This window comes from Rhea americana, unplaced genomic scaffold, assembly GCF_003343005.1.
Source record: "Rhea americana isolate MKP2758 unplaced genomic scaffold, rheAme1 scaffold_264, whole genome shotgun sequence".
Taxonomy (NCBI): Eukaryota; Metazoa; Chordata; class Aves; order Rheiformes; family Rheidae; genus Rhea; species Rhea americana.
The window spans coordinates 1029581-1054648 of record NW_028186384.1 but is presented as its reverse complement, the minus strand read 5'-3'; the positions used below and the strand labels follow the sequence as shown (position 1 = coordinate 1054648).

At 56.3% G+C, this 25068-nt stretch overlaps 1 protein-coding gene across 9 annotated transcripts; it reads right to left on the bottom strand.

Annotated features, from left to right (window-relative positions):
* Positions 1-23969, bottom strand: ARAP3 (ArfGAP with RhoGAP domain, ankyrin repeat and PH domain 3). Of its 9 annotated transcripts, none has more exons than XM_085307786.1 (34): positions 23776-23969; positions 20513-21654; positions 19694-19803; positions 19322-19395; positions 19013-19083; positions 13661-13945; positions 13305-13374; positions 12351-12471; positions 11917-12104; positions 10795-10901; positions 10488-10687; positions 10146-10231; positions 9767-9949; positions 9355-9517; positions 8907-9053; positions 8681-8834; positions 8330-8432; positions 7986-8184; positions 7820-7883; positions 7318-7481; positions 6920-7132; positions 6643-6748; positions 5984-6131; positions 5733-5801; positions 5336-5410; positions 5067-5181; positions 4764-4892; positions 4379-4512; positions 4087-4169; positions 3767-3802; positions 2983-3046; positions 2756-2893; positions 2342-2380; positions 1-1446 (listed from the first exon to the last, which is right to left on the bottom strand). In XM_085307786.1, exons 2-34 carry the CDS (start codon positions 21613-21615, stop codon positions 814-816), a joined length of 5574 nt encoding a protein of 1857 aa, XP_085163912.1. In that variant the 5' UTR covers positions 21616-21654; positions 23776-23969; the 3' UTR covers positions 1-813. The 9 variants fall into 9 exon arrangements, with proteins under 9 accessions (XP_085163912.1, XP_085163914.1, XP_085163915.1 ...); XM_085307788.1 differs by having other exon boundaries at positions 8907-9038; XM_085307789.1 differs by having other exon boundaries at positions 13661-13930.
* Between the last annotated feature and the right edge of the window lie 1099 nt (positions 23970-25068).

Below are 25068 nucleotides of genomic sequence, written 5' to 3'. Positions count from 1 at the left end.
TGTACAAATAAACCTTTATTTACTCCGATAATGGAAGAAACTGGTATAAATACCCCAGCTGAGCAGGAGCCGTCCTCCATCGCCAGGACTATATGCTGGGCACATATGGCCAGTCCTGCTCCTTACAGACTCCCTCACCCCACCAATATGCCATGGTAAATGCAAGAAGGGATGTGGTGGATAGCTTGGGTATCTCCATCCTGCCCCCAAGGGTGCAGCACTGGGGATGGGATATTGGGCAAAGCTGAGACATGTCTCAGAGGACCCATGTGGGAAGAAAGTTGAACCCTTGTGCACTCAGCACACCCACGCATCCACTGTGGCACGCGCCTGTGCAGGTAGGCACGTCATGCTCCCCAGTCTGGCACTGCGCCAGACAGCCAGAACTTGCAGACACCATGTTTCTGCTTTCATTTACCTTTTTACTTGCTTCCCTCAGTGCTGCGCCTGACCCTGTGCGTCTGGCTGTCAGACAGCAGATGTGCCACCCACGATAAAGGCACATGGGAGGGTCTCCAGCCTGCACCCTCCTGAGCAGGATGGCTGTGTTGGCATGGCCCCGGTGCCATGGCTCAGCCTTGGCTGACGCCTTGGAGAAGCACCATGCCAGCTGCTGGGTGCCCTGGTCCCCCAGTCCCAGCCTTGCCTTGGCTCCCAGTCTGGCTCTGGGGTTAGGCCAAGAGGAGGGAGGATACAGGCGCCTTGATGTGGGATCACTTGGTACCTAGCGCCCCTTGCCCAGGTACCTGCCGCGTGACGTGACTTGACCCCCTGCCACTCCAGGTCACGTGGCCACCCATTTGGCATGGGAAGTCATGTTACATGCTGGCCTGGCCCTGGCCCTGGCCCTGRCCCTGGCCCTGATCCTGGATCTAATCCTGGATCTAAGCCTGAGTGCTGACCCTCGTTCTTCTTGAGGATGATACTACTGAGCTCCTGAATCAATTTGTTGTTGATGGGTGAGGAAGGCTGGATGTTCCTCTTCTTGGGGATCTCCAGGGAGGTCTCCATGCTGGGACTGCCCCCTGGCATGGCCACTTGGCCCTGGTCCCCAGCCAGCACTAGAGAAGGCTCCAGGTTCCTCTCAAGAGAGGCYGTTTTGGTGGGTCTGAGCCCAGCAGATCCGCCATGGGCTGGGCTTTTGTCGCACTCAAGGTTCAAGCCCCTTTCGAGGGACAGAGCTTTGGAGACAGAGGGACCTGAAACCCTCTGGGCTGGATTGGTGGGCAGTGAGGAGCGCAGCGCTGGAGCTGGGGGCTGCTCAGGGAATGGGGATGGCTTCTTGGACCTGTCCACGGAGGGGATGGATGACAAGTCTGCCAGCAGTTCACGGTCCAGCTCCAGTGAGGCCAGCTCAGGGAAGTTGCCCACCTCCTCGTAGACAGGCTCTGTGTCCACCTCCTTTTCCTGCTGCTCCTCCAGACAGTCCTGGTGCATCTTCATGGGCTAGGGGAGATGCAGTAGCTGGGGTGAGGGCACAGCCCAGGAAACCCCAGATGCTCTGTCCCCTTCCTAGTTCACCGTGCCTGGACATGACACGGGTGCTCCCCAGAGAGACCTGCTAGGCCTTGTTCCCTTGCCATGGGGCTGATGCTTCCACTAGACCTCCCCTGGGTTACTTGCACTTCTCCAGGTCTTTACTCTTTCCCTTGGGCTTAGCCTGGGCCCTGGTAGTCTCTAGCATTGTGCCACTGCTGTGCCCCAGGGGATGCTTCCAGGAGGAGCCAGGGCACTAGCACAAGTCCCAGGCCGTGCGCAGGGCTCTGCTCTGGTGCCAGCAATCTCAGGCACTGCTCATTTCTGCTGCTCCTGCCTCGTGCTGCTCTCTTGCCCATCACCAAATAAGGGTGGGCACTTTGGGCCCCATCCTGTGCAAGGTCTGTGCCAGCAGGCTGTGGCACCCACCTAGCAGCCCCTGGCAGAGGCAGCCTTGGGAGGAAAGGCAGACCCCACAGCCACTCAAGGCAAGGCCTGTAGGCCAGGCAGGGCAGGTGGTCCTGGCAGAAATGACTCCATGGAGAGGAGAAGACAAACCTATTCCGTCGCATTTCTCTTGCTCAGCCCCTCTGGGCAATGCAAGGCCCAAAGAGAGCGATGTAAGGAGCTGGACTGGATTTCTGTGATCTTGGCTATGCACACGAGCACTATGCAAGGAGCCACATATAGGACACACAGGGCAATGGCCACCTCATCCTCTGCCATACGGTGTGGGCAGGATGGCTTGTTCTACATGTACCTACATGAACATGGGCAGGATGCTGCAAACGAGCCCTTGCCCTTGGGAGCTCTGAGGCACAGTGCAAAGCCCACATAAACACACTTCAGACATGCAGATACTTACAAAGAACATGGACAAAGTCCTTCGCGTGTGCAGGCGGCGCTAGAAACAGAGGAGACAGGCAGAGATAAGCACCTGATAGCGCGTAGCAGGTCAGGGCTGCAGGAAAACCTGCCTCAGTAGGCATAGGATGGGCAGCAACATGTGCTTTGCTCAGAGCACAGCACCCTGGCATGCTGGCATGCAGTCCTTGCCAACACCCAGGGCACCAACACAACCCTGCATGTCCCATGGTGCCCTGCACACATGGGGAAATCGGCGAGACACACAAACACAGCGCATGGCACACACACTGCTGGGTGCACAGACATGCACCCAAAGCATCCACTTGGCTCTGGGTGGCACATGCCCCTCTCCAAACTGGTCTCGGGGTGGGTGCAGGAGCACCTGTGGGCAGGGCAGCTGCCATGGCCTTACCAAGGTCTGGTTGGCAGAAAGCATGGTGGCGTCGGTGCTGTCCCCATGCAGGGGCACCAGTGGCATGGTGCCAAACTTCTGCTTAGCGAGGTCAGAGGAGGAACGCCGGCGCATGATCACAGGGCGCAGATCATCATGCTGTGTGCAAGGACAAGGCGGGTCACACCACCCTGCTAGCCCCCAGCCTGTCCCAGTCCAGCTGAGTGGCACAACAAGCCTTCACTCACCTGAGCCTTGAGGATGCTGGTGGTCCAGTCCCACAGCTCAGCCTGCCCTGAGCAMACCAAGTACCTGCAAAGGAGTCAGCTGAGAGGCTTCCAGGGAGCAGGGCCAACAAAGCCCAGATCCTCTTGTCACCTTGCCTGTGAGCCTGGAGCTGCCATTTACAATCAGATCCCTAGTGAGGCATTCCCATGACTGGCATCAGGAACGGCCCTCTGAAACTCTCCACATGCCCAAATTACTGCTTCAGTGAGAGACAGGAGTTTGCCCAGTTTGGAACTAGGCAGCTCAACCTGGCTGTCCTTGCTGCCCCTAGAAGAAYATCAGGGACAAGCAAAGTGTCCAGCCAGTGCTGGCACTATGGACCCAGTGCTAGACACTGCCCAGTATCTGCAGGGTCAGGGAAATAGGGARAGGATCAGCAGGGTGACAGAGACGGGGCAGGCAGGGAGCGCTCATGGGCACGAGTCTCCGCGGTGACAGTGTGCACAACTTTTACTCTCTTAGCTAGCCTGCCACAGCTCTCTCCTCCTCTTTGGCTGCCCACTCAGCTTAGSGCACTGATTGCCCCTTGAGCCTGGCTCATTTGCCCCCCATCTTGTGCCACATGTGCAACCCCACAACTCTGCCCTTGAGCACCCCAGCCAGGCTCCAGCTCTGCCCTGGTGCCTGGGACCCTCTAGCGTCCCAGGAACACGATAAACAACTTGGCTGTCCTGGCCCCATTAAAACTGGAGACAGGACCCGTTTTGCCCTCTCAGCCCCAGGATGGCAGGGGCAGATACTCACAGCTGCTGCTTGTCCAGGGTCAGGGTGAAACCCCACCTAAAGAAGGAAGACACAGAACATGAGGCATGACCACCAAATCTCAGATGTTGCCATAGGCGCATGGCTGGTGGGGTAGAGGGATCAGGATGCTCGACAGGGCCCAGATCTAGCATGGCTTTGGGTCCCAGTGGGAAMTGGGACATTCCCAGTGGCTGAGCTGGAGTGTCTGGTGCCGCACTACAGGAACTGAGGGCTGASGGTGCCTGCTCCAGCACCTCAGGAACGGAGAAGGGGTGATGGATACATTCCCCAAGGTCATGTCCAGTGAAGGTCCAACTTACTGGCCTGGTGACTTCAGCTTCTTCCGAATGCCCATGTAAACCTTGGCTGCGTCCAGGGGCCACTCTCGCTCTGGCTTGGCGCTCTGGGGAATAACAGCCAGAGGGTTTCACAGCCCAGCTCGGGGCCCATCACATGCCCTCCCATCTGCCCACCCTACTGGGAAGAGGATCCTGCACAGCTGTGGCAGTGCCACCACTTGTCCCTGCAACTGCAGGGCTCTCCCTCCCCATACACCCCAGTTCTCCTCCTGTGCATGGAACACAGACCCGGCCGCACTACGTCCCCCAGTACCCTCTTCTCCTTGAGCAGCAGCAGCTTCCGGTCTCGGATGACGAAGTAACGCTCCTGAAACTTGTTCCCCAGCAGCTTGGGAGGCTCCTCACGGCATTTCAGAAGCCCACACTTGGGGGTCTCACGCTTGGCACCTGGACAGTAGAGAAGATAGGAGGTCAGCGTGGCCTGGGGGATATGTGAGGTGGTATCAGGGGTTATCAGAATGTGTTCCCTTTGTGGGCAAGGCCATGTCCATGATGGTCTCAGGGGTGTGTTGATGGTGACTGCAGGACAGTGGGTGGGGTAAGGGGAAACTGGAACAGAGCTGTCCTGCTCTGGGCCCCATCTGGGCCTATCTGGCATTAGGACTGAGACCCTCCGCTGCACCAGTGTGTTGCCTTACCTGTGAAGAGACAGCTGCCCTCTCCGATAGTGACCTTCCTCACCAGCAGGTATGCGGTGCTGGGCTCTGGGAGCTTGCACCACTGCAAGGCCTGCTCCAGGACCTTCTCCTTGGGGTGCAGGGGCCGCTCTGGAGAAGCAGGGACACCCTCATCACCATGCCATCTCCCCTGTGCCAGCCTCCATCCCCCCTGTTCTCTGCCTATCTCTCTGACAGTAAACTGCCCCCCCATATCCTATCCCCCTCCTTGCCAGCCCAGTCATGCTGTGAGCATCCTCTTTCCACCATCGCCATGATGCTTACCCAGCTCCCCATTCTCCAGGGCCTCAAAAGTCAGCCAGATATCCAGGCTAGCTGCCACGTTGCGCATCTCCAGCACCTGGTTGGTGAGCTCCTCCGCTGTCATTGTGGGGGACACCTGGGGCCAGACACACAGGAAGCTGCGGCGTGGTGGTGGTGGGATGGGTCTGCTTGCCAGTGGGCATGGCCCCGGACACACCAGGGACAGACAGTGCTGAGGAACCTGTGCCTCCTCCTCCCTTCTTCCAACATGACCCTTCCTTGGGACTCACCTTCAGGGTGACACAGCAGTCAGGCAGCTTCTGCTCTAGGTAAACCTCAATGATGAGGTCTCCTGCTTGTGAGAGCTGTGGGGAAAGAAAGAGTGGCACTGGGTACCATGCCGGAGTGGTTCTGGTATGTATCACCTGTCCCCATGAGCTGGAAATGGTATCTCAGAGAGCAGAGGGCTGCTTCTCCCTTGGGCATGAGGCTCAGTGATTAGTGAAGGGGAGACAAGGTGAAAGAGGTCCTTCCTCAAATATTTGCCCATGCTGCAGGGAAGTATGGAAGAACAGGGGGGGACCCGGGGCAGGGGCTGGGAAGCAGAGCTGCCCTAGCCTCCAGATAATCTCACAAGCCCATAGCCCCCAGTGTGGCAGAGGCCATCAAAAAGTGCATTCCTGGTACCTGGGTGTCCTTCCAGGTGGTGATCAGACTRTTCTCCAGATCCATCTGGGATACCTGGTCCTCATCAATCTATTGGAGGAAGGGCACATGGTGAGGGGGATGGAGTTAAGGTAGAGGGAGATATGGATTGAGGCACCCAGGGCCAAGATGGAGGGATATGGAGGAGGAATAGAACTGCAGAGGAGGATGCAGGGGAAGGCACATGGGACCAATGCAGAATGGGGCTGGCGCAGCCCCTACAAGGAGCTTACATTGAAGATGCTGACATAGTTGTCAATGAGGTCTTCCATCACCTTGACCTCATGCTCCCCTTTGCCATCGGTCTGGAAGAGGCTGGGTGCAAAGAGCAGCGACAGGTTCTTGGTGCTCATCTGGTTGAGATCAGCACATTTCTGTACTCTGGGGCAAGAGGACATGAGCATGAAGGGCCAGCACAAGCTACTCTCTTCCACCGCTTACAAACTCACCTAAAAAGTCAGCCCATTTTTCCCCAGCTCCCCAGATTACCAAGAATGGGAATTTCATGCTGGGTAGTTCCTGTTTGCAGGACTTCCAGTTGCTATCGAACCAGAACACTACCTCATATCCTGCTCTTAATTGCAGACAGAAGTCTGTTTCTTTTCCTTCTTCTGGGACATGGGTGCAGTTGACATCCTGCAAGGGGGTATTGCCTAGTCCYCAACCTCCTCTCTCCCCCTGCTGCACGGCAATTTTGGGAATGTTTCTACCTTTTGAGATGTCCCAGAGCAGCACCCTCCAGCATACACAAGCACCAGGCTCAGGAGCTGGCAGAGCAGAAGATGGGAGCCAGTGTTTCCTGGCCAGTGGGGAGACCACCCTGCCAAAGGGTCTTGGGGATGCCAGGCAGACCAGGGGTCCCTCTGGGGAGGTGGTSAAGGGGCACGCTCACCGGTAGAGATGCCCGATCAGTGCAGCCAGGGTTTTGTGGTTGAGACGAGGCAGGCGATGAATGAGTTCCTTGTACCGCTCCAGGCGCTGGGGCTTTGAGGAGATTCCTGGAAGGAGGAAAGTGGGTCAGGGAAAATCATCAAGCCAGACAAACCCAGAGCCAACATGGCACTGGGGCTAGCACTGAGATCCCATTTTGAGGGACATCTACAGGCCCAGTTCCAGTGTCCCCAGCAGGCAGCACAGTGTGGAGAAGGGGTTGGGGTGAAGGGAGGTACCTGCCGCCTCCTTCCACTGTGGGTGCAGCTCCAGGGTGAAGATGGGGTCCTCAAGCTCTCGGAAGAACCTCTTCAGCACATCTGTGACATCCTCAATGAAGTTGTCATTGATGCGCAGCTTGACATTGCGYGCGTCCCGCCGAAACTCCTCCATTAGTACCTTGATCCGGGACTTGGCTCCATTCTTGCGGTAAATCCCTTCGTGCCGTAGCCCTTGGGAATGGAAGTGAAGTCATGGAGGCCCAATCCTGCTCAGGTATGCTAAGCTCCACTGGTGCTGGAGCTTAGAGAATAGTTCCCCACTGCTCAGACCCATTGACTGTCCTGTATGTGCCAGAGAATTCTCTGGCCATGCTGTCCCCACCCATGCCATGCCACCAGCAAGCCACTGTGCTCACCATACTGCGTGATGAAGGCAATGCAGCTRTCCACGATGATGGGGATGTCCCCACGGCTCAGCTGCTGGTCCCGCAGTGCATTACCCCGGCCCCCCGCCGATGCCTGGATGTCTGCGTACCATGCTGTGGAGTCTGCCCGCGACAAGCCCTGCAGGTAAAATGTCCTGACAACGACAAGGGCAGAGAACAGGGAWTGAAGCTTGGGCTACCACCCCCTTCCCCCAAAACACAGTCTGACTCTGGGGCATTGGACAGGGAGCAAGGCACAGCCAGGCTGAGCCAAAGGGCACCGTACACTGTTGAGAGATCCTCAGGCAGGAGACAAGCAGGGCTGGCCCCAACCCTATTGCCCCAGCAGTGTCTGCACTACTGATTTGGGGTCAGCGCTTGCCCACACATTAATATCTTTGCCCCAGCCTGTTGAGTTTGCTTGGCCTACTGGGACACATTCCCCATCCCTTCTGGAGCCATGAATGGGATTCTTGCCCCTTGCAAGGCTCACCTGCCCATTTCCACCAGAATCAGCAGCTCCTTCTTTTCCGGGGTTTCTGYTGGGGGGACCATACCTGTGTTGGGGCGAGGAGCAGAGAGATCAGTCACCCATGGCCTCCTGCTGCATCATGCCCACTCTGGGCAGCAGAGCAGCTCCCCCCCCTTGCCACACTGACTGAGTTCCTGCAGCCGCCGGAGGTTGATACTGTCTTCAGCCCCATCATCCTCAGTGGGGCAGATGAAGAGGTGGGCTTTTTGCAGGATGAAGAAGGCCTGCTGCCACTGCTCAGGATTGAGCATGCACTTGTAGCGCAGTTGGCCCACRCGTTGAAACTCATAGCCGAGCAGGCAGTGACAACTCACAGGCGTGAACCACTGGGGACCGAAGGAACAGAAGAGCCTGGTAAAGATAGGGCCCAGCTGCGGGGATATCTGGGAGCAGTCTAACACTGGGGAAACAGAAACAGAGCCCAGGGACCAGTCAGCAGTGCTGGGAGCCCAGGGACAGGGGCTGGCTCACCTTGCCAATGGCACTGGCCCAGGCCTGCAATGTGTCYGGCCCATCGATTCCCAGCTGCTGCACTTTCTCCCCAGTAAGGAAGAGCTCGAGGGTGTAGCGAAACCTGTAAAGAGTGAACCAGCCCAACAAGTAGCCTTTCGCACCCCGAACCTTCGCTCAGATCCYCTGCCCCATCACCTTGGCTAAACTGCACCAAGCTCCCAGTGAGGGGGCAATGCCTATCCCTGCCCTCTATATGTCCACAGGGTCGCTGGGACTTGGTCTGCAGGTCCATCTGTGCCAGTGCTGCTTCCATTTAGGGCAGGTAACCRTGACATGGGCAGACAAGGACTGTGGGTAAAGCTGGGGTACCTTTCTGTGGAGCCGGGGCTGGTGACTGCATGGGCTTTGCTCACGCCCAGCGAGAGGAGGTCCCTGCTCTCGATGTGGCTCAAGGGCTCAGTACATTTCTCTGTCTCGAAGAAGAGCAGGGCCTTCTCCAGGGAGCACCAGTTGCGCTGGAAGTCTGCAGGAACATGCTGTCAGTGGTGCTGGGGCGGGCACCCTGCGGGCTGCCCTCCCATGCTCCCCCGCTTACCGTCTCTGCTCTTCTTGGTGCCTGGGAGCTTGGGGAGGGCTGAGGCCCGGTGCAGGTACCCACTATGTGTAACTGGCTGAGTGATCTCATTGTAGACGCCCTCTGGGCCTGGTTCTCCTGTGCTGGGACTCCCTGTGGGGCACAGTGCTGAAAATACGGGAACAGGCATCCACCAAAACWGCCCCCAGGGTGGCAGTGCAACCCCACTCATGCATATTTAGGCAACGGGGTGCTCTGGGCAGGGAGGGTTCACAGAAAAGGGGCTCTGGCAATATCTATCACCCTGCCCCATCCTGAAAGAGGGGTGTAGTGGGGCACCTCAGGTCCCTCAGGGAACTATGATGCCCTTGCTGTGCTGTAGATGTGGGATGTACTGTCAGGGATAAGGGCTGTGACAAAGTGGAAGCCCCCCATGACAACCATTGCAAGACTTGAGTGTCCTCRTTACCTGAACGGTTCCTGGGCCTTTTGTTCTCTGGGCCCCACAACAGGTCAGCTCCTGGGGACACCTCGTAGGCCCCAGGGTCAGCTGTCAGCCCAGCCTCTGAGGATGAGAAGAACTGCAGGACAGTCTTGAGCAGGCCTGGTCCAGTCACCGCAGCGCACAGGGCCTAGAATGAGACATGCACCCCTAGTGACCATGTTGCAGCTTCTAAGTTCCCTGACCTCCTGCCAGGCATGCTCAAAGGCAGGCAAAGCAGGAGCACAATCTCCCACCCTTGCCCACTGTTCAACAGGGCAGCCCAGAGTGGGGTTATGGGCACAGTCAGCCAAGCAGGAGCTGTTGATGTCTCAGATCCAGAGCTCTGGGTTTACTCCCAGCACTCCAACATCCTATATGCACCCCAAAGTGTTCTTACCTGGAGCACATCATCCTGGGTAGYGTAGTGGGGATGGGGCAGGCGGTACCGCCCATCCCGGTACTTGCGAGAGATGAAGTCTCGTCTCTGCTCAGCACTTGCATCAGGGTAGAGGCCTTCAGTGGCGAGGAGGCGAGCAGCCCAGAACCGGTTGGCTCTGTCATTACCCAGCATGATGAAGAGCTACAGGAAAGTCCTGGCATCATGGATAGTGCCAGGCCCAGCCAGGGGCAGCAGGATGCTCAGTATTCTCTCACTCCCACATACCCATGTCCACACATCCCAGGGGAGGCTGTGAGGCTATTACCCTGCCAGGGAAAGCAGCTTGACCCCTGGGAGTGCCATGCAGGCCCCAGTTCCCTGTCCCAAGTGCCTCTACCTGTACGATCTCATTGGACCAGACGCTGGTGTCAAGCTTCAGACTTTGCACCTTGGAAATATTGGAGCCCAGGCTCCGGTGCTGCCCTGTGGGGAGCAAGCAAGTGAGCATCCATCCAGTGACTCTGTCAGGGTAACTGGCACCAAAATCATACCTATACCCCAGTCAGCATCCTGCCCACCCAGCCTTCATGTGTCACCTGGGTGCTAGCTGGACATAGTCCTCCTTATCATCCCAGCGTCCCCTTCTGGCCTACTTAACAAATGCCAGTTTGCCCCCTGCCCCTACCAYGCACCCACTTGTCCTTGTACACCCTGGTGCCCTGCAGGGAGCTGTACTAGCCTGCACACTGCTTGCAGATGACCACACACAGGTTGATGGATGCCCAGTCGGGATTCTGAGCCTGGCAGTCTGCGCAGTGTTTGTTGGCTTTGTTGGACCAGATCTTTTCCGCTACCTCGTAGTCGTAGAGTGTCTCAGCTATGGCTTCCTGCAGGGCCTCCATCCACTCGCGCTTCTCCTTCTCTGACTCTGCCATGAAGCTACAAGCACAAATGCGGCCAAACACTCATGGGCCCGGAGTGGCCAATCCTGGGGCCCAGTGCCCAGACGCTCTCCCCACCTCATCCTGCCCAGGCGCCTGAGTTACCTGAATATTTTGAGAGGGGTGATGAGCTCAAAGCTGCGGTTCTTGGCCTCCCGGATAGTGGAGCCACGCATCTCAATCAAGCAGATGCCAATGCCCATTTTAAAGAACTGCAATTCAGAGTGACACTGGTGAGTGGTGATGTGGGTGACACTGCTCAACAGTGCTGGGCCCATGTCTGTGGTGGGCATATGACCCTGGACATGCCTGTGATGCTAGGCTTGGAGCGAGGTAGCTGTGCYCTGCACCACTCAGCTTTACATCCCTGTGGATGGGTGATGGCCTGCTCTGCCAGGACCTGCCATACCTAGGACACAGCCACCTCTCTCAGTGGTCCCATATGGGCTGACATAAAGCCCCCTGGAAATATGTTATACCCTAAAATGAAAGGCAAATTCTGCCCCAAACCTCTGAAACCCAGCCTTTCAAATCCRTCTGTTTTGGTAGCCCACAACAGATTGAATCAGGTACACCATAAAGCAAATATCGACCTGAGCAAAATCCAAAGATGGTTGATACCTGCTTGTTTCAAGCCAGGTAAAATGAAAATTAGATGATTAGAAGAACAGGGGTAGTGAGAACATTCAGCAGAAGGAGGTGGGGATTTCCATGGACAGCTGTCAGGGTGCAAAGGGCTGCTGACGGAGATATCTGCTGCCTCCCACAGGATAAGCGTGTATTGCAGCAGGTGTGTTTGCTGGTAAGTTAGTGGCCACTGAGCCAACTGCCTTGTAATGTGTTGGGGTGATCTGGTGTCACTAAGACCTGAACGCTTTGCAGAGATGAAGATAATTTGGTCTTAGTGAGGCGACTGGGAGGGAGGTCTGCTTGGAGAGGGGGGTCCCGGCACCAACCAAGTCTTCAAGCCCAGACTCTTACTGTAGATGCCATGTTTTAAAGGTTCATGGAGAAGGGATGCAGGATCTCAAACTTTCCACTCATCCATTCCATCCTCCCTCTTCCACTCCAGCGTCTGTACAGCCCCTTTGGCACCAGACCTGGTTAAGCTCTCTCCATCCCTCTGCTGCTTTCTGCTCCAKCTACTGTCAGCACAACTCTCTGTGCCAGCAGGGTTTCTGGGACCTGCTCTGACCACTGTGCTCACCACGGGGCATTGTCACAAACCTGCTCGCTCTTGTATAGCCACATCTCAGATAGGCTCAGGGCTGCGAACACCTTGGACTTCTGACCCTTCAGCTCCAGGGTGCCGGACTTCTGGCAGTGAGCAGTGTTGGCAGGCCGGGGTTGGGAGCCCACCAAGCGCTGTTCCGTTACCTTCTTCTGCAGAGTGGAGCACCACTCATTCCTCTGGGCTGTACAGGGAGTAGAGGTGTGAGCAAGTGGGTTCAAGCCCTTCTGACCAGGTTGGCTCAGCTGGCATGGAGTAAAGTGCCTGTCAGGGATGGCACTCCCCACCACAGGCAGGGCAGAGGAGCCTAACTACTCATTGCAGTCAAGCGGCCTGAGGTGTGGAAGGGGTGAGAGCTGCTCTTTTACAGTAAGAGGGAGGCAGGGATGGTTCCTCAAGGACCAAAGAGCTCTTSTGTTTTTTATCTTACCCTCATTTTCAGCACGAAAGACAAAGATCCGGTGGCTGGTGACGACCTGGAACTTGTTGTCTTTGGTGGAGCGAACCATCTCGATCACGGACAGTGGGATCACCCCCTTAGGATAGGGTTCCTGGAACAAGCCCCAGGGGGGGATTACCCTTTTTGCCCTTCTTGCAGGCACCTCTGCAGCCTACATACTGCAGACCCACTTTACAGGGCACACTGGCATCAAAACTGTGGGGCAGAAGAGAGAAGGGGCCATGGCACAGCCTTGGGCCTCCTGCAACACCAGCTGCTCTGAGGCCATGTGTTGGGTGCCACTGACACAGGGCAAGCCTAGCTGTTTGTGCTGTGGGTCTGGAGCAGTAGCACCTGCCACCTTGGCTGGCATGGCAGCTACCAGCTCCCTGCAGCATGCCATTCTGGGTTGTATAGAGCCCCCAAGGCAGGCTGAGAGGATGTGAGACAGGAAAGAGCTGTTTACTCATCCCACACTTCTAATTTGCTGAGCCAGCACCCCCAGGGAGAAAACTTCCTCAGTTCAGCACACGCTCTACATCTCCTGTATCCTTGGCTGAGTGCTGCCCTTATCTTGTGACATGGTGGCCACCGAGCCATCATATGGCATGGCCTGAGATTTTGAATTGAGAGAGGTCTGAGGCACAGATCCCTTCATRGTCTTCCCCAAGGCTTCCAGAATGGGGAGACCACTCTCATCTCTTCCCTTGGGAGATGGACCTTTGCTACCCTGTGGGATGGGGCTACATCTTGAGCTCCCCAGGCAAATGGGAGATGGTCATGCTACCATGGCCATGGTGAAGCCATGCAGACTTCTTACAGGAGAGGGACAAAGGGAGGAAAAGGGGAGGAAAAGGGGAGATGGCAGCTCACATGATGCCAAGACACCCTGATTAAATGGGGCGGGGCAGCCTCCCCTCTCGCTTACCTCCTGACCTTTCTTACCTTCTCACTGCTGAAGTACATCAGGTTCTTGCCATCAAAGCGGACATAGCGCCTCTGGAAGACATAGTTCCTATCRGGACAGCAGAAGAACAGGACTGTTGGAAAGTGCATGGTACCTCTTAGGACCCCACATCTGTATATGCGTCGAGGCAGACCTCCCCACAAGGATGGCAGAACTGAGACTGCAGCTGGGGGCCCAAGAGTACTGGGATGTCTGAGGGGAGGTCTGGCTCTCCCAAAATGACTCTGAGYGGTTATGGGGCTTGGTGACCAGCCCAACCACATCACCAGCTGTGCCCAAATGAGTTTTATGGGGACCTGGCTGACCCATCACTACCCTGCAGGTGGGCACATACCCCTGTGGAGAGAGCTTGTCCAGCCAGCCCCTGAGCATAGTGAGCCGGGGCTCGGAGAGGGAGGTGTAGCTTGCATAAGGGGAGATRGTCAGGTCATCCAGGATCTCATCCGGGTAGAAGTGGGATGGAAGACTGAACTGAGCGCCCTCAGCGTGTGGTGACTCCACAGTGGAGTAGCCCTCTGTGTCATTCTGGATGATGCGGTCGATGAGCTTGGTCCGTGTCTCCTCATCCTCACTCTTTCCATCGCTGCTGCACTCGCTACTTGTCCTGCATGAAATGGGGCTGTGGGACYCCTGCTGTGGTGGCTTGGCTGCTCACCACATGGGGACTCACASGGCCTCTGATCAATACAGTCCCCTCAGGAGATGTCTCACACTGCTCCTGGCYCCACCCTGAGTTCCTCAGGACACCAACAACTCTGTGACCAGAGTAGGATAAGGAATCAGTACTCAGGAGCCCTGTGGCCATCAGCAGCCTGAGGCTTAGCCAGTCCTATACAAAGACAAGAAACCCAAAGGCACAATGCCCAGAAATAGTCCCCAGGCTGGGCTGGGAGCAATAGGCAAAAAAATCTTTCCACACCTTAGGTGATACCRCACAGGCCACCACACAACCTGCGGCCCCCCCCGCCCCCGGCCTCTCTGCCTTCCCCTCAACACATCGTGAGCAGCAAACTGAAGTCCCATACTTTCCACATTACCTGTTGTATACCCTGCTGTACACCCATTCCAGCTCCCTGCCTACCAGGGGGCTTCAACCTGGCGTCTCTCCCCCACCCTACTGGCTTTCATGACACCTGGAAAATCCTTCTGCCAGCAGCATCCTGCCTCACTCTAGTGTCCTGAAATGGGGCTACCAGTTTCCAAAGGGATTGGGACGGAAAAGAGAAGGACAGGTGGAGCTCCTGCATCAGTCTCATTTTCTTGGGAAGCTATGCTAAAAACCCAAGCCAGACCTGGTTAGACTATCCAGCGATAACAATAAAAGGAAATTACAAAAATAAACTGCTAAGCCTGCCCCTTCCCCTCAGACAGACATTTTTTCCCCCAAAGGAAGTGTTTTGGAGAATGCCTGACAGTCCAAGAGCTCACAGGGGAGCTGCCCAGGTGCGGTGGTGATTGGCAGAAATACATTCATGGCCATCAGCAGCCAAGACTCCCCAGCACCAGTGGGATAGCACTCATGCCACTGACTTGCTTGTGATACTGAGTCTGGGCCCAGCCCCAGGACAAAGAAAAGGGCAAGGAGGAAATCAAAGCTCTGGAACAACTTCTGTCTGAGAAAGACCTGAGTAAGATGTGGCTCCCCCCAGCTCGGAAAGGGTCACTGATAGGGAAGAGGTTTCTGATGTCATGAGCAGTGTGGGGAGGGCAGAGGGGCTTCTGCAGGTCACCATCGCTTCAGTCACAGGAGTTGGGAGCCATTGGAGAAAGCCAACAGGAGCAGGGCAGAGAACAACAAAGGAAAGGAGCAGCTGATCCATGGGACTGCCTACCACAAGATGCAGTAGATGGAGGGGGGTACTAAATACAGGAAACCATCTCTAGATTACAAGTACGTAGGCTAGAAGTACATAGGCTAGAAATAGAAATGCAGACTGGGAGAATTATCTTATACATTTSCCCTGATCTTAAATTCTTCTCTAAGCACTTGCTTTTGATCACTGTCTCATGTGGGAGCCAGGATACTGCATCCACCTTTGCTTTGACCCTTGACAGGCACCTTGCTATGCCCTCATGCAGCCATAAAGCAGCAGATCTCCCTGAGCTATGTGGTAGAGGCAAGACCTGAAGTTTGACTGGGAACATGTTGGGCTGAAACCACACAAACTAGTTTTTCATGTGTCTCTGCAAGGTCAGGTATCTGTAGTGGTGATTTAGGGCCAGAATCTAAGGAAAGGCATAATCACCAGGACTGTAAACCTCAGGATGACTTAGGGGACAGGGCTCAGAGACTGGCAGCATGGAGACTGGCAGCAGGGGAAGAGTAGTGACAGCCTCAGGCCCCTCTAAAGGCAATGCTTAGCAGAAAGCGAGCAGATCAAGACTTAGAAGAGGGGCCTCACCACGTGGCACTGAAACATCACAAAGGTCTGACTGATGAGTCCCCAGCCAAAGATTTCATTCTAAATCTCCCTTGCCCTTTGCTGAAGATGCTGAGATGCCCCCAGGTATGGCTGAAAGTCTTGGAAATCATTGCCCTCACCTGTGGGGGGATAGCATGTGGGGTCAAGGAGGTGGTGGAGGAAGGAAATGGCGTGTTTGGTTCCAGTGTCTGCGAGAAATATGAGAAATGTTCATGAGGAGCTGGGACTTCCAAAACACAACCAAAATTGCTCTTCAACTAGTATAACAGAGCCTTGGCAGAACAGTTTTTCTGGCTGGAGTCCCAGTCCACTGTCCAGCTTCTTCGAGATGGACTGGTCAGGGGGACGGGTTGGAGTACTGTGTATGCCAAAGAGGTAGACATCAACTTTGAGTGCCAGAGACAGATCTGCTAAATAGGTCAGAGAAAGAGAAAAGGATGGRAAAAAAAACACGCACCTCTTCCAGGCCATGATTTACAGCCACTGAAAGTATAAAAAGCCAGTGGACAAGTAACACCTGACTGGGACAAGCAGAATGCACAACTTTGCAGGAACAGGGTCTCTCAACATGCCAGGGATCAAGGTAGATGGAGCTTACTGGGACAGAAGCCATCCCCCAGCTCTGCCCTGGAAGACAAGGTGCTCGAGAGGGCTACCAGACATTGAGGCCACAAAGGCCAAGTTCTCTCCATTTCCAGCTGGTGTCAGGCAGTGAAGATAACTAGCCTTAGAGCCAGGCAAGTCCCTTGTGCAAGGAGAGGGGAAGTCATTGACTACATGAGGTATTTCCAGGAGAGCAGAGCCTGGGGAAATTTGCCTAAGATGCACTGAGTTGGGGCAGAGGCAGCCTAAGTCTCTGAGCAGTCACACAGGAGAAGTGGTGGAAGATGGAGAATCCAGGATTGAAAGAAGGGCATAGGATGGTGGTAGGGGCAACAAGGAGCCAGGAATGGGTCTAGTTACCTCAACTGAAAGTTATGGGCTAAATAACTGACTTACTTTTGGGGACCTGGAGGATAAAAGAGAGATAAGTAGCAACCTGTCAGTGATGACCAGTGTCTCCTTTTCTCCAGTGAGAGAAACTCAGGGCATCTCTCTCACTGGAGAGCAGTCTCCTGGCAGCTCAGGCACCCAGGCTGTCTGCTTGGTGTTGGAGCTGCACACCTGGCCCTTGAACAAGGCAGCTCTCACACTGTGACCACTGCCCAGAGGAGTTGTCTAGGTTGAGAAGCAGATGCTGTGCCAAAGGGGTTTGAGGGCCTCTCTGAGCTTTGAGATTAGGACATATTTCCCTTAACGAACTGGTTGATGGGCTAGAGGAGATGCTAATTGTGTCCACAATGGTCTGGTGCTGGGCAGGGTGCCAGGTACTGGGGAGCAGGATAAAGAACTGGCCATGACCAGACCATTGGGGCCAGTCTGGGGAGGAAAGCATTGCACCAGTTGGTGAGAAATGGAAGGATAATAGATGGCTGGCCAATGCGGTCTGGGACGACAGGGCAAAAGATACTCAAAGGCTTTTCTTTCTGTTGTTCAACCCTCTGCATCCCTCTCTCAGCCTTATTTAGAGCTCAGGCTGGGAGAAAAAAAAACTGTGAACAGCTTCTGGCACCCTTCTAATGGCCACATCCTGTCTCTTCTTAGTGAATCCAGGCTGCAGACACTCTGTGGAGAGCTTAGGAGGTGTTGTTAGAGCCACAAGTGCCTGGCCAATGCCTCGGTACCATTACTAGCCCCCAGCACTGAGCAGGTGAGTGTGTGGCTGAGGAAGAGTGCTGGGTGCTGGGCAGGGCTGTGGGACAAGCAGCAATGCAGCCTGGGAGACCACACAGCCAAGATGGCACCTTCCCCATCTTGCCTCCACATGAAGGCATGACTTGGGGTGCCAGCTTGGGATCGCAGCTCCATGAAGGCTGCTGGATGGGCACCATGAGCAATGGGCTGATGTCCAGCCCTACTCTGGGATGAGGTGAACTGTAGGTTCAGAGGCCCGTAGCAGATTTCAGTATTTCTGCCTGCAAAATTCCTGTTCACAGCTATTTGCAATTCTCATTCTTGTGYACTGTGCTAATTCTGATCTGCTACAACGTCTGGGCTCACCATGACACTGCATCAGGCCACAGTGCAGTGACCTACATCCAAAGCAGGAGAATAGGGAACTGACCTACACTGAAGCCTGAAATGCAGGGAGAGAAGGACACACCAGCCTGGCAAGGACACAGGGAGAGGGGAAGGACACAGAACTGCAACTTGCCTTCTTCTAAGTAACACAGGAAAAGGAACCCTCCCCTTTCTAAATGGGAAGAGCAGCTTTCCTTCCTCTTTCTCAGATGCTATCAGGAGTCATGGAAAGTACATTTCAAAAGAATTTTAAAGATGCTCTCACAACCTCAGTGGAGGAGAAAGGCATCTCCTCCTATCTGCTTGGTCTAGCTGCTCTTTCAGCAGTGAATGGCTTACTGAGCAATGCAGGCAGCTGAATGACTCCCCAGGCAGGGAAGTCTTAATTCAGGCTTTTCAACATGAAGGTAAAACATCTTCATCTCTAAAGATCAGACTGATCAAATCTGAGTAGAATCTAAATTACTGCAATTGTCAGGACCAGGAGAACCCAGTTCACTGCTGGCCCGGGCAAAGGAGAAACCCCCAAACCTTATTAACTTAGTTAAAAACTTCAGCAAAGCTGTCTCAGTGCCATTACCCACAGGATGGTGCAGCAGCAAGCACAGACTTGCTGCTCTAGAGTCTGGGGATTGGGTATCTCCCTGGCAAAAGCTCGGAGCCCTCCTGTTCCTGAGCTGGCTTCAGGAAGCACTCTGATCCCCATCCCTTGGCAGGCCCCTGTAGTGTTTCCTTGCTCCCTGCAGTCAAAGCCAGGTTCCACTCAGAATGTGGATGTCCAGTGCCACCTAGCACTGACCCAACATCCAAGCTGTCTCTCCTTCCTGACAGTTGTTGGACAGCATGCTGCTACCAACAAGCGGTTTAATGGCACCTGGAGTGAACACCATCCCACTGAGAGCTGCCAACGAGCGCTGCTCCCTCTCCTCTCTGGGCAAGACAACAGCTCTTCTCCAGAGATGGCCAATTCAGTCTTTACCTTGCGAATCTGTGTCGGGGAAGGACCCTCAGACACCTCTCAGGACTTGGACCATCCTCAGATATGTCTTATGTCCCCCACTTGCAAACCACAGACCCTGGAGGCAGGCCTGGTCTCTGCACCCCAGAGGAGGGAGCCCCCAAAGCAGAAAGGAGATGCCTACCTGCACGCTTCTCTCTCCAGCTCCAGCTCTGCCCCTCCCTCGCAGGACTGCCTGGAAGGGATGCCCATGCCCTGGAAGGAGATATCATTCAAATATCCTCTCCCTTCTGCCATCTCCCATTCTAGGCCTCCTCAGCCTGCCTGCCATACTGACTGAGCAGGGCGCCCAGCCAGCATCCCCCCGGACAGATACTGCAGTCTCACTAGTTGGGGCTCTCTGGTTTGCAGTTGCTGGCGGCACACAGAGTCTCTCCTACAGCACTCTGACCCATAGCAGGAGYCACCAGCAGCCCCAGAGGCCTTGTCTCACCTTCTGTTCCCGGGCAGGGACCTCATGCCCAAAGATGGACTCGCTGTAGGGGTTGATGGGCTGCTCACCGATGTCTGTGGGCAGAGAAACAGCTGTCAGTGGTGCCCACTGCAAAGCAGCTACCAGCCAGGACCATAGAGCTCTGGAGGGGGACTTATCCCTGAGCCTGCCTTGGTGCACCCCATGCATCCAGGGTATGCCGACTGRCAAAGCAGTGATGCCTGCCCAAACACAGGTAAGGCCGGGCCCTGCCTTGGAGCGAGGAAGGAGCACAGGGCAGGACCAGGATGGATGCCCCCCTCTCCGACCTCCCAAGGGGACCCCACCCACTGAGGGCCCCACTGCACACACTCAAGGCCTGGGGGCTCTCACCTGGCTTTGTGGCCGGTCTCTGTGGGACAGGGGGCAGGCCTGCGGCAGACCAGCCAGGGCTCCTGGAAGAGTAGAGATGGGTTACTGCAGATGTGGTTGCCTGTGCTGAGCTGAGACAGGGTGGAGAGTCTGGTGGGACCTCAGGATAGCTGATGTTTTTTTTTTCCACTTCATTTTCCTATCTGGTTTATACAGGTCAGAGGCTGCATCTGATGAGGGCTCAGCCCAGCTTTGTCTCCAAGGATGTGCATCATTTTCTCCATATTCCCAGCACCATCCCTGCTCCCCTTCCCCTGAGAACTGCTCCTGTCTGGAAACAGCTAGGCTGTGTCTCCAGAGGCCCACAGGCATTTCCCATCCCAGCACAACCCCCTCCGTCCCCTCTAATTGCTCCTKTGTTGGCCCCAGGGCGAGTCAGCCCGAGCCCTCAGCCTTACCCACACCTTTCAGGAAGCCCCAGACTGAGTGCTGAGAAGTGGCAGCAGTGGCTTAGCATGAGCCCTCAAGGGTCCAGGGATGCTCAAACTACAAGGAATCTAGCTGCCTGCAGGACACATTTCCCTCCTCACCTCTCTGTGCAGAACACAGGAAACAAGTGGGGAGTATAGTGAAAGAGGCTTTGTTAGCATCCAGAGGCAGACAGGGCCTGGTGTGGGATGGAGGCCCCCAGGAGCCTAGTTGTGGCTGTAGACAGTATGGGTGATGAGTGACCCAGGGGACGTGTGCGCTTTCTAGAACCCCAGCCCTGCTCTTTGCATCCAACTCTGGCTGACCTGCACCCCGTTTTGTACCTCAGGGCAAGGAAAAGCATCTACTTACTCAGGCTTGTTGACCAGGTAGGTCAGCTCCTGCAGGGATGGCCCTGGTGGCTCAGTGAGAGTCCGGTCCTGGGGACCATTCTCCCCTCTTGGGTCCTCAGTAGGTGCCAAAGATGGCTTGAGTCCTTCATAGATGATGTTGGATACCATCTCCAGCCTGCCCTGCCCTGAACCCAGCTGTGAAGGTGCCCCAGGGTATGGCAAAACATCTGTCTTGGCTGAGGTGGCCACAGCAGGCAGGGAAGGGTCAGATGTGGGGCGACCCTCTGGCAAGCTTGCTGGGCTGGACTCGGGTGCTGTGATCCTGTGGCCGAGCCGTGGTGGCACAGATGGGACAGACGAGGAGGGTTTTTCTGAGGTTTCCAGGGTTTGTCCATGATCCACAGATGCAGGGAGTCTTTTCTCCTCCCGAGAGCTCTCCCGCGTTGCTGACCGGGATGCTCCTATACCCATGGTAGTGTTTGCTCTTGGACTAGTCTGCTGCTTTGGCCTGGCCTCTGGGCTCTCCAGATCTGTAGAGCTCTCCCCTGGCACAAACCCCTCCAGTACCACAAATGCCCCAGGAGTCCTGTCACTGTCCAGGCTTTGTGTTAGCACTGTGCTCCGTGCTGCTGGTGTGGGTGCCAAGCCCTGCTCTGGCTTTGAGCGATGGAAGACTGTCCTTGGCTTGGGAACTGGCCTGACAAGGGGTGGAGCAGGATCCTTCTCCAGAGGGGATGTGTGGTTGGGCTCAGCAGCACGCTGCTGCATCTCAGAGACGTCAGTAGCCCCTCCCAGCACTCCTTTCATGGCATCCTCACCTATCTGGGGCCTTTGGGCCACATCCAGGGCYTCCATGCATGCAGCAGCTTGAGGATGGGCATCTCTTGCTGCAGGTTTCCTCAGAGGCTGCCCGAGCAGCTGTGTCTGCTGCACCAGGTTCAGGATCCTTTTGCGGTGCCCAGTGGCGGTGATGCCAATCTGCTGTAGGTCCTCACCATCCAGTAAGGTGGCATCTCTGGCCACATGGTACCCATGCTGTTTAAAAACATCCTGGTACCTCTCCAAGTGGATGCTGGCCAGCCAATCAGCAATATCAGAGTCAGGACTGTACTGGAAGCTCATGGCCCTGGGTCCCTCTGCAACGGGTGCTCAGTCCATCATCTGTGGAAGGAAGAGAGAAAAGAGGTGAGGAGGCAGCAGGACGAGAGAATGGGGTCTCAGCTGCCATGAAGCAACCAATGAGTCCAAGCTGTCAGCCTGACTCCCATCGGTGGGAGTGTGGGATGCTGTCAGAGCCCTCCTTGCTCACCCACACCAGCCTTGCCTCTACCCCCAGAGCTGCTCAGAGCCGCTCACCTCCCAAACGGAGAAGCCAGGCATTATGAACACATCCTGTTGTTTCTCAGCCCAAAACCTCTCTGCCCCTCCCCAGAGCTGCTGGATCCTGACTCCACTTTGTCAGGGAGGTTGTGACCCAAGCCTAGACAGAAACCAGTCCTCCTGCGGGCTGCGAGGGCCTTGCACAGGCACGGGCTTCCCACTCTCAGAGAGCAAGCCAGTGCCAYGCGGTGGCATCCCTGGCTGCGCAGAGGCGAGCCCAGGCTCTGCTGAGCTCCCGAGCTYGGAGGACGGGAGCGCGACGCAGCCGGGGGTGCAGCCAGGCTCCCTGCCGCATCCTGGTGGAGGGGGGCTGCTGGAGGCAGCTAACTGCTTTGCAGCTGGGCCCCTCCCAGGGGATGATCTTCGATGCAGGGGCCAGCTCGGGGAGGGCTCTGCTGCCGGAAGGGCCAGACCATAATCTTTCTAACTGCTGGTGAGGGCATGGGAGAGGTCAGCATGACTCAGAGGCAGGCTGAGGGGGACAGCCTCCCACAGAGAGCCAGGCTGGCCCCGGCGCCCAGCCGCAGCCCACCCTGGGGGCTCCCGCGCTGCTCGCCACCACCTGAGGGTTGAGATGGCCGGAGGAGCTGGGGGGGCTCCTCATGGCGGGGGCAGTGCTGCGGGCTCAGCGCAGTGCCCCACTCYGCGGAGGACCCGCATCCCAGAAGTCCTGGCCGGCACAGCTCCTGCAGCCCCCGGACAGAGCTGCAGGCTGTCTGCGGAGCACTGAGTGCCTTTTCCCATGAATCACGCTGCTTCGTACCAAACCATCTGTGCTGACTGTGCTGCCACTGGGTCTTTTTCCAGTTCCTCCATTTCCCTCTATTGTTCKGTGCAGGCTTCCTTCCTGCTGCCTGCCTTCTCCCACGCATCCCCTTCCCCCTCCCGCGGGAGCCACATCCCAGCCTGCTGAGGGGGAGCCCAGTCAGGCTGGATGCTGCAGGAACGTGCATGCTTCTGCACACGCGTGTGTATCTGCCTGGCACTGGTTGCTGCTTGTGCTGGTGCAGGCAGCGGGTAGGTGTTGCGTGTGCAGCATGTAGGGAAGTGTGAGTAGGCTGGCGTGTGAGAGGAGGAGGTGGTGACCATGGGAGCATGTGGAAGTGCATGGGAGCATGGTGCCAGGCAAGCACGCGTGAACACTGAGGCTCTGCGGGAGCACACTCACACGCCTGCCTATTGCTGGGTGTGGGGTACGTGCGGTGCTTGTGGCGAACCCTGCGGCTGTGTGTGTGTGTGTGCGTGTATGTTGGGGGTCGCAGTGGGGCAAGCGGCTGCACACCAGCATGTGGTGAAGAAGGGCAATCATGGCAGGAGCTGACTGAGAAGCCAGGAGAGCAGGAGATGGGGACATCACAGCTGGAAAGCTGCCTGTTGTTGTAGGACCTAGTTGTAGGAAAGGTCTGGGGTGGGGGGGGGGAGCGGGGGCAGATGTCCCATGCTGGACTTGGCTAGGTGTTTCTGCCGCGGGGTTAAAGGGCCAGACTTCAATCTGACCATCTGGCACTGAAATGGGGCAATTTCCCCCTTTCTTGAGCCTGTATCGACCTTAGTGATCTCTGGCCGGTTTTACCCACTGCCTGCCCTACCCAGAGCTTCACGAGGCAGTCTCCCAGCAGGAGCAGGCTCCCGAGAGCTCTCCGTGTCCAGGCATCAGGGCTGGGACAGACTCCGAGCTGTGGTGTGGCCCTTTGGGGCAGTCTGACTGTGCCCTGCAAGCAGTGACACTTGCATAGGAAAGTGGAATTTGTCCCTGTCCCTGCCTGTCCCCTGTCCACCCAGGCAAACAAGCCAGTGTGGTCGCTGGCAGTGGGCATGGACTGCCCTGACCCCTGCCCCTCCCACAGAGCCCTCACCCCCGAGCCTGCCGGTCCCCCTGCCATCCTTGGGGTGCTCCCTCACCTCTCGCCCTGCAGTGTAGTCCATGGCCCCCGGGGCCAGCTCCAGCAGAGCAGCATCATGGAAATGCTGCTGCAGGCTCCACGCTGCCTTGCTCTGGGCTCCAGGGTGATGCCAGTATGTCCCTGCTGGGCATAGGGCTCCGCTCCCGGGCACAAGAAGGCAGCCCTACAGGAACTACCGACCGACTTCAGACACCCAGCCTGCGCCTCCCACTGCTGGTCCCTCCTCTAGGCCAACCCTCCGGGCCCCATCCTTGTCCCCACCCTCTCGTCCTGCCCCTTCCCCAGCACTATCTCTGTGCTGCGTTTGGCCCCTGCTCTGGCTGCCCCGGGTCCTGCACCTCTGCCAGGCTCTGCCTTCCTTCAGGTGCTTTCCCTCACTCTCCATCCTCTCTCACCTTCCCAGTGCTCTCCCATCCACTTCTTGCAAGCCCTCAAATGTGTCCTGTTGCATTGCCATGGGGATACCTGGCTGCCCCAAGACTCAAAGTGCAAGATTTGGCTACTGAGGGAGATTTTTGATGTTCCCAAGTGCATCCAGCTCTATCTGCTATTTTCATCACTAGCCCATGGGCTAATGGAGATATTTACTATGTCTGCAATAGTCCAGGGCAGGGCAGGGTGCAGGTGCTGGGACAGCAGCATAARGATCTGGCCAAATTGGAGAAACAGGCTAGATCTCCTTATTCATGCCAATGATGAGAAGCAGGAGGACTGGCACTGGGGTTGGCAGGGTGAATTGTTGGGAATCTGTAAAATAACCTGCTCCTGGGATGCTGTGGGTGAAGCACCTCAACCAGCTCCAGGTGCCCCATGTTGAAAGGGAAGCGGAGCGAGACATGGAGGGCTAGGATTGCAGCAGCAGCTGTGAGTGTGGGCCCTGGGCTCTGCTGCAGTGACTGAGGCTGTGGAGCCTCCTTCTCTGGAGATATTTAAAACTCACCTGGACACAATCCTGTGCAATGTGCTCTAGGTGACCCTGCATGAGTWGGGTGGGTTGAACTAAATGATCTCCAGAGGTCCCTTCCAACCTCAACTATTCTGTGATTCTGTGACTGCTGCCACAGCCAAGCTGGCAGGCCAGGGAGTGCTGCAGGCAAGCATCTGATGTGGGTTACCAGCATCCATGCTGGGCTGCACAGGGCACTTCAGCTGATTTCGCATGGGGTGAGACTCCCTTGAGTCCCACAGTGTTRCTCAGGTAGCAGTGGCCAGGAGTGATGCACCCACGGCCTCGTAGCCCCAGGAGTAGAGCTGGCAGCTTCCTTTCTGACAGACACAGTGCAGGGAGGTG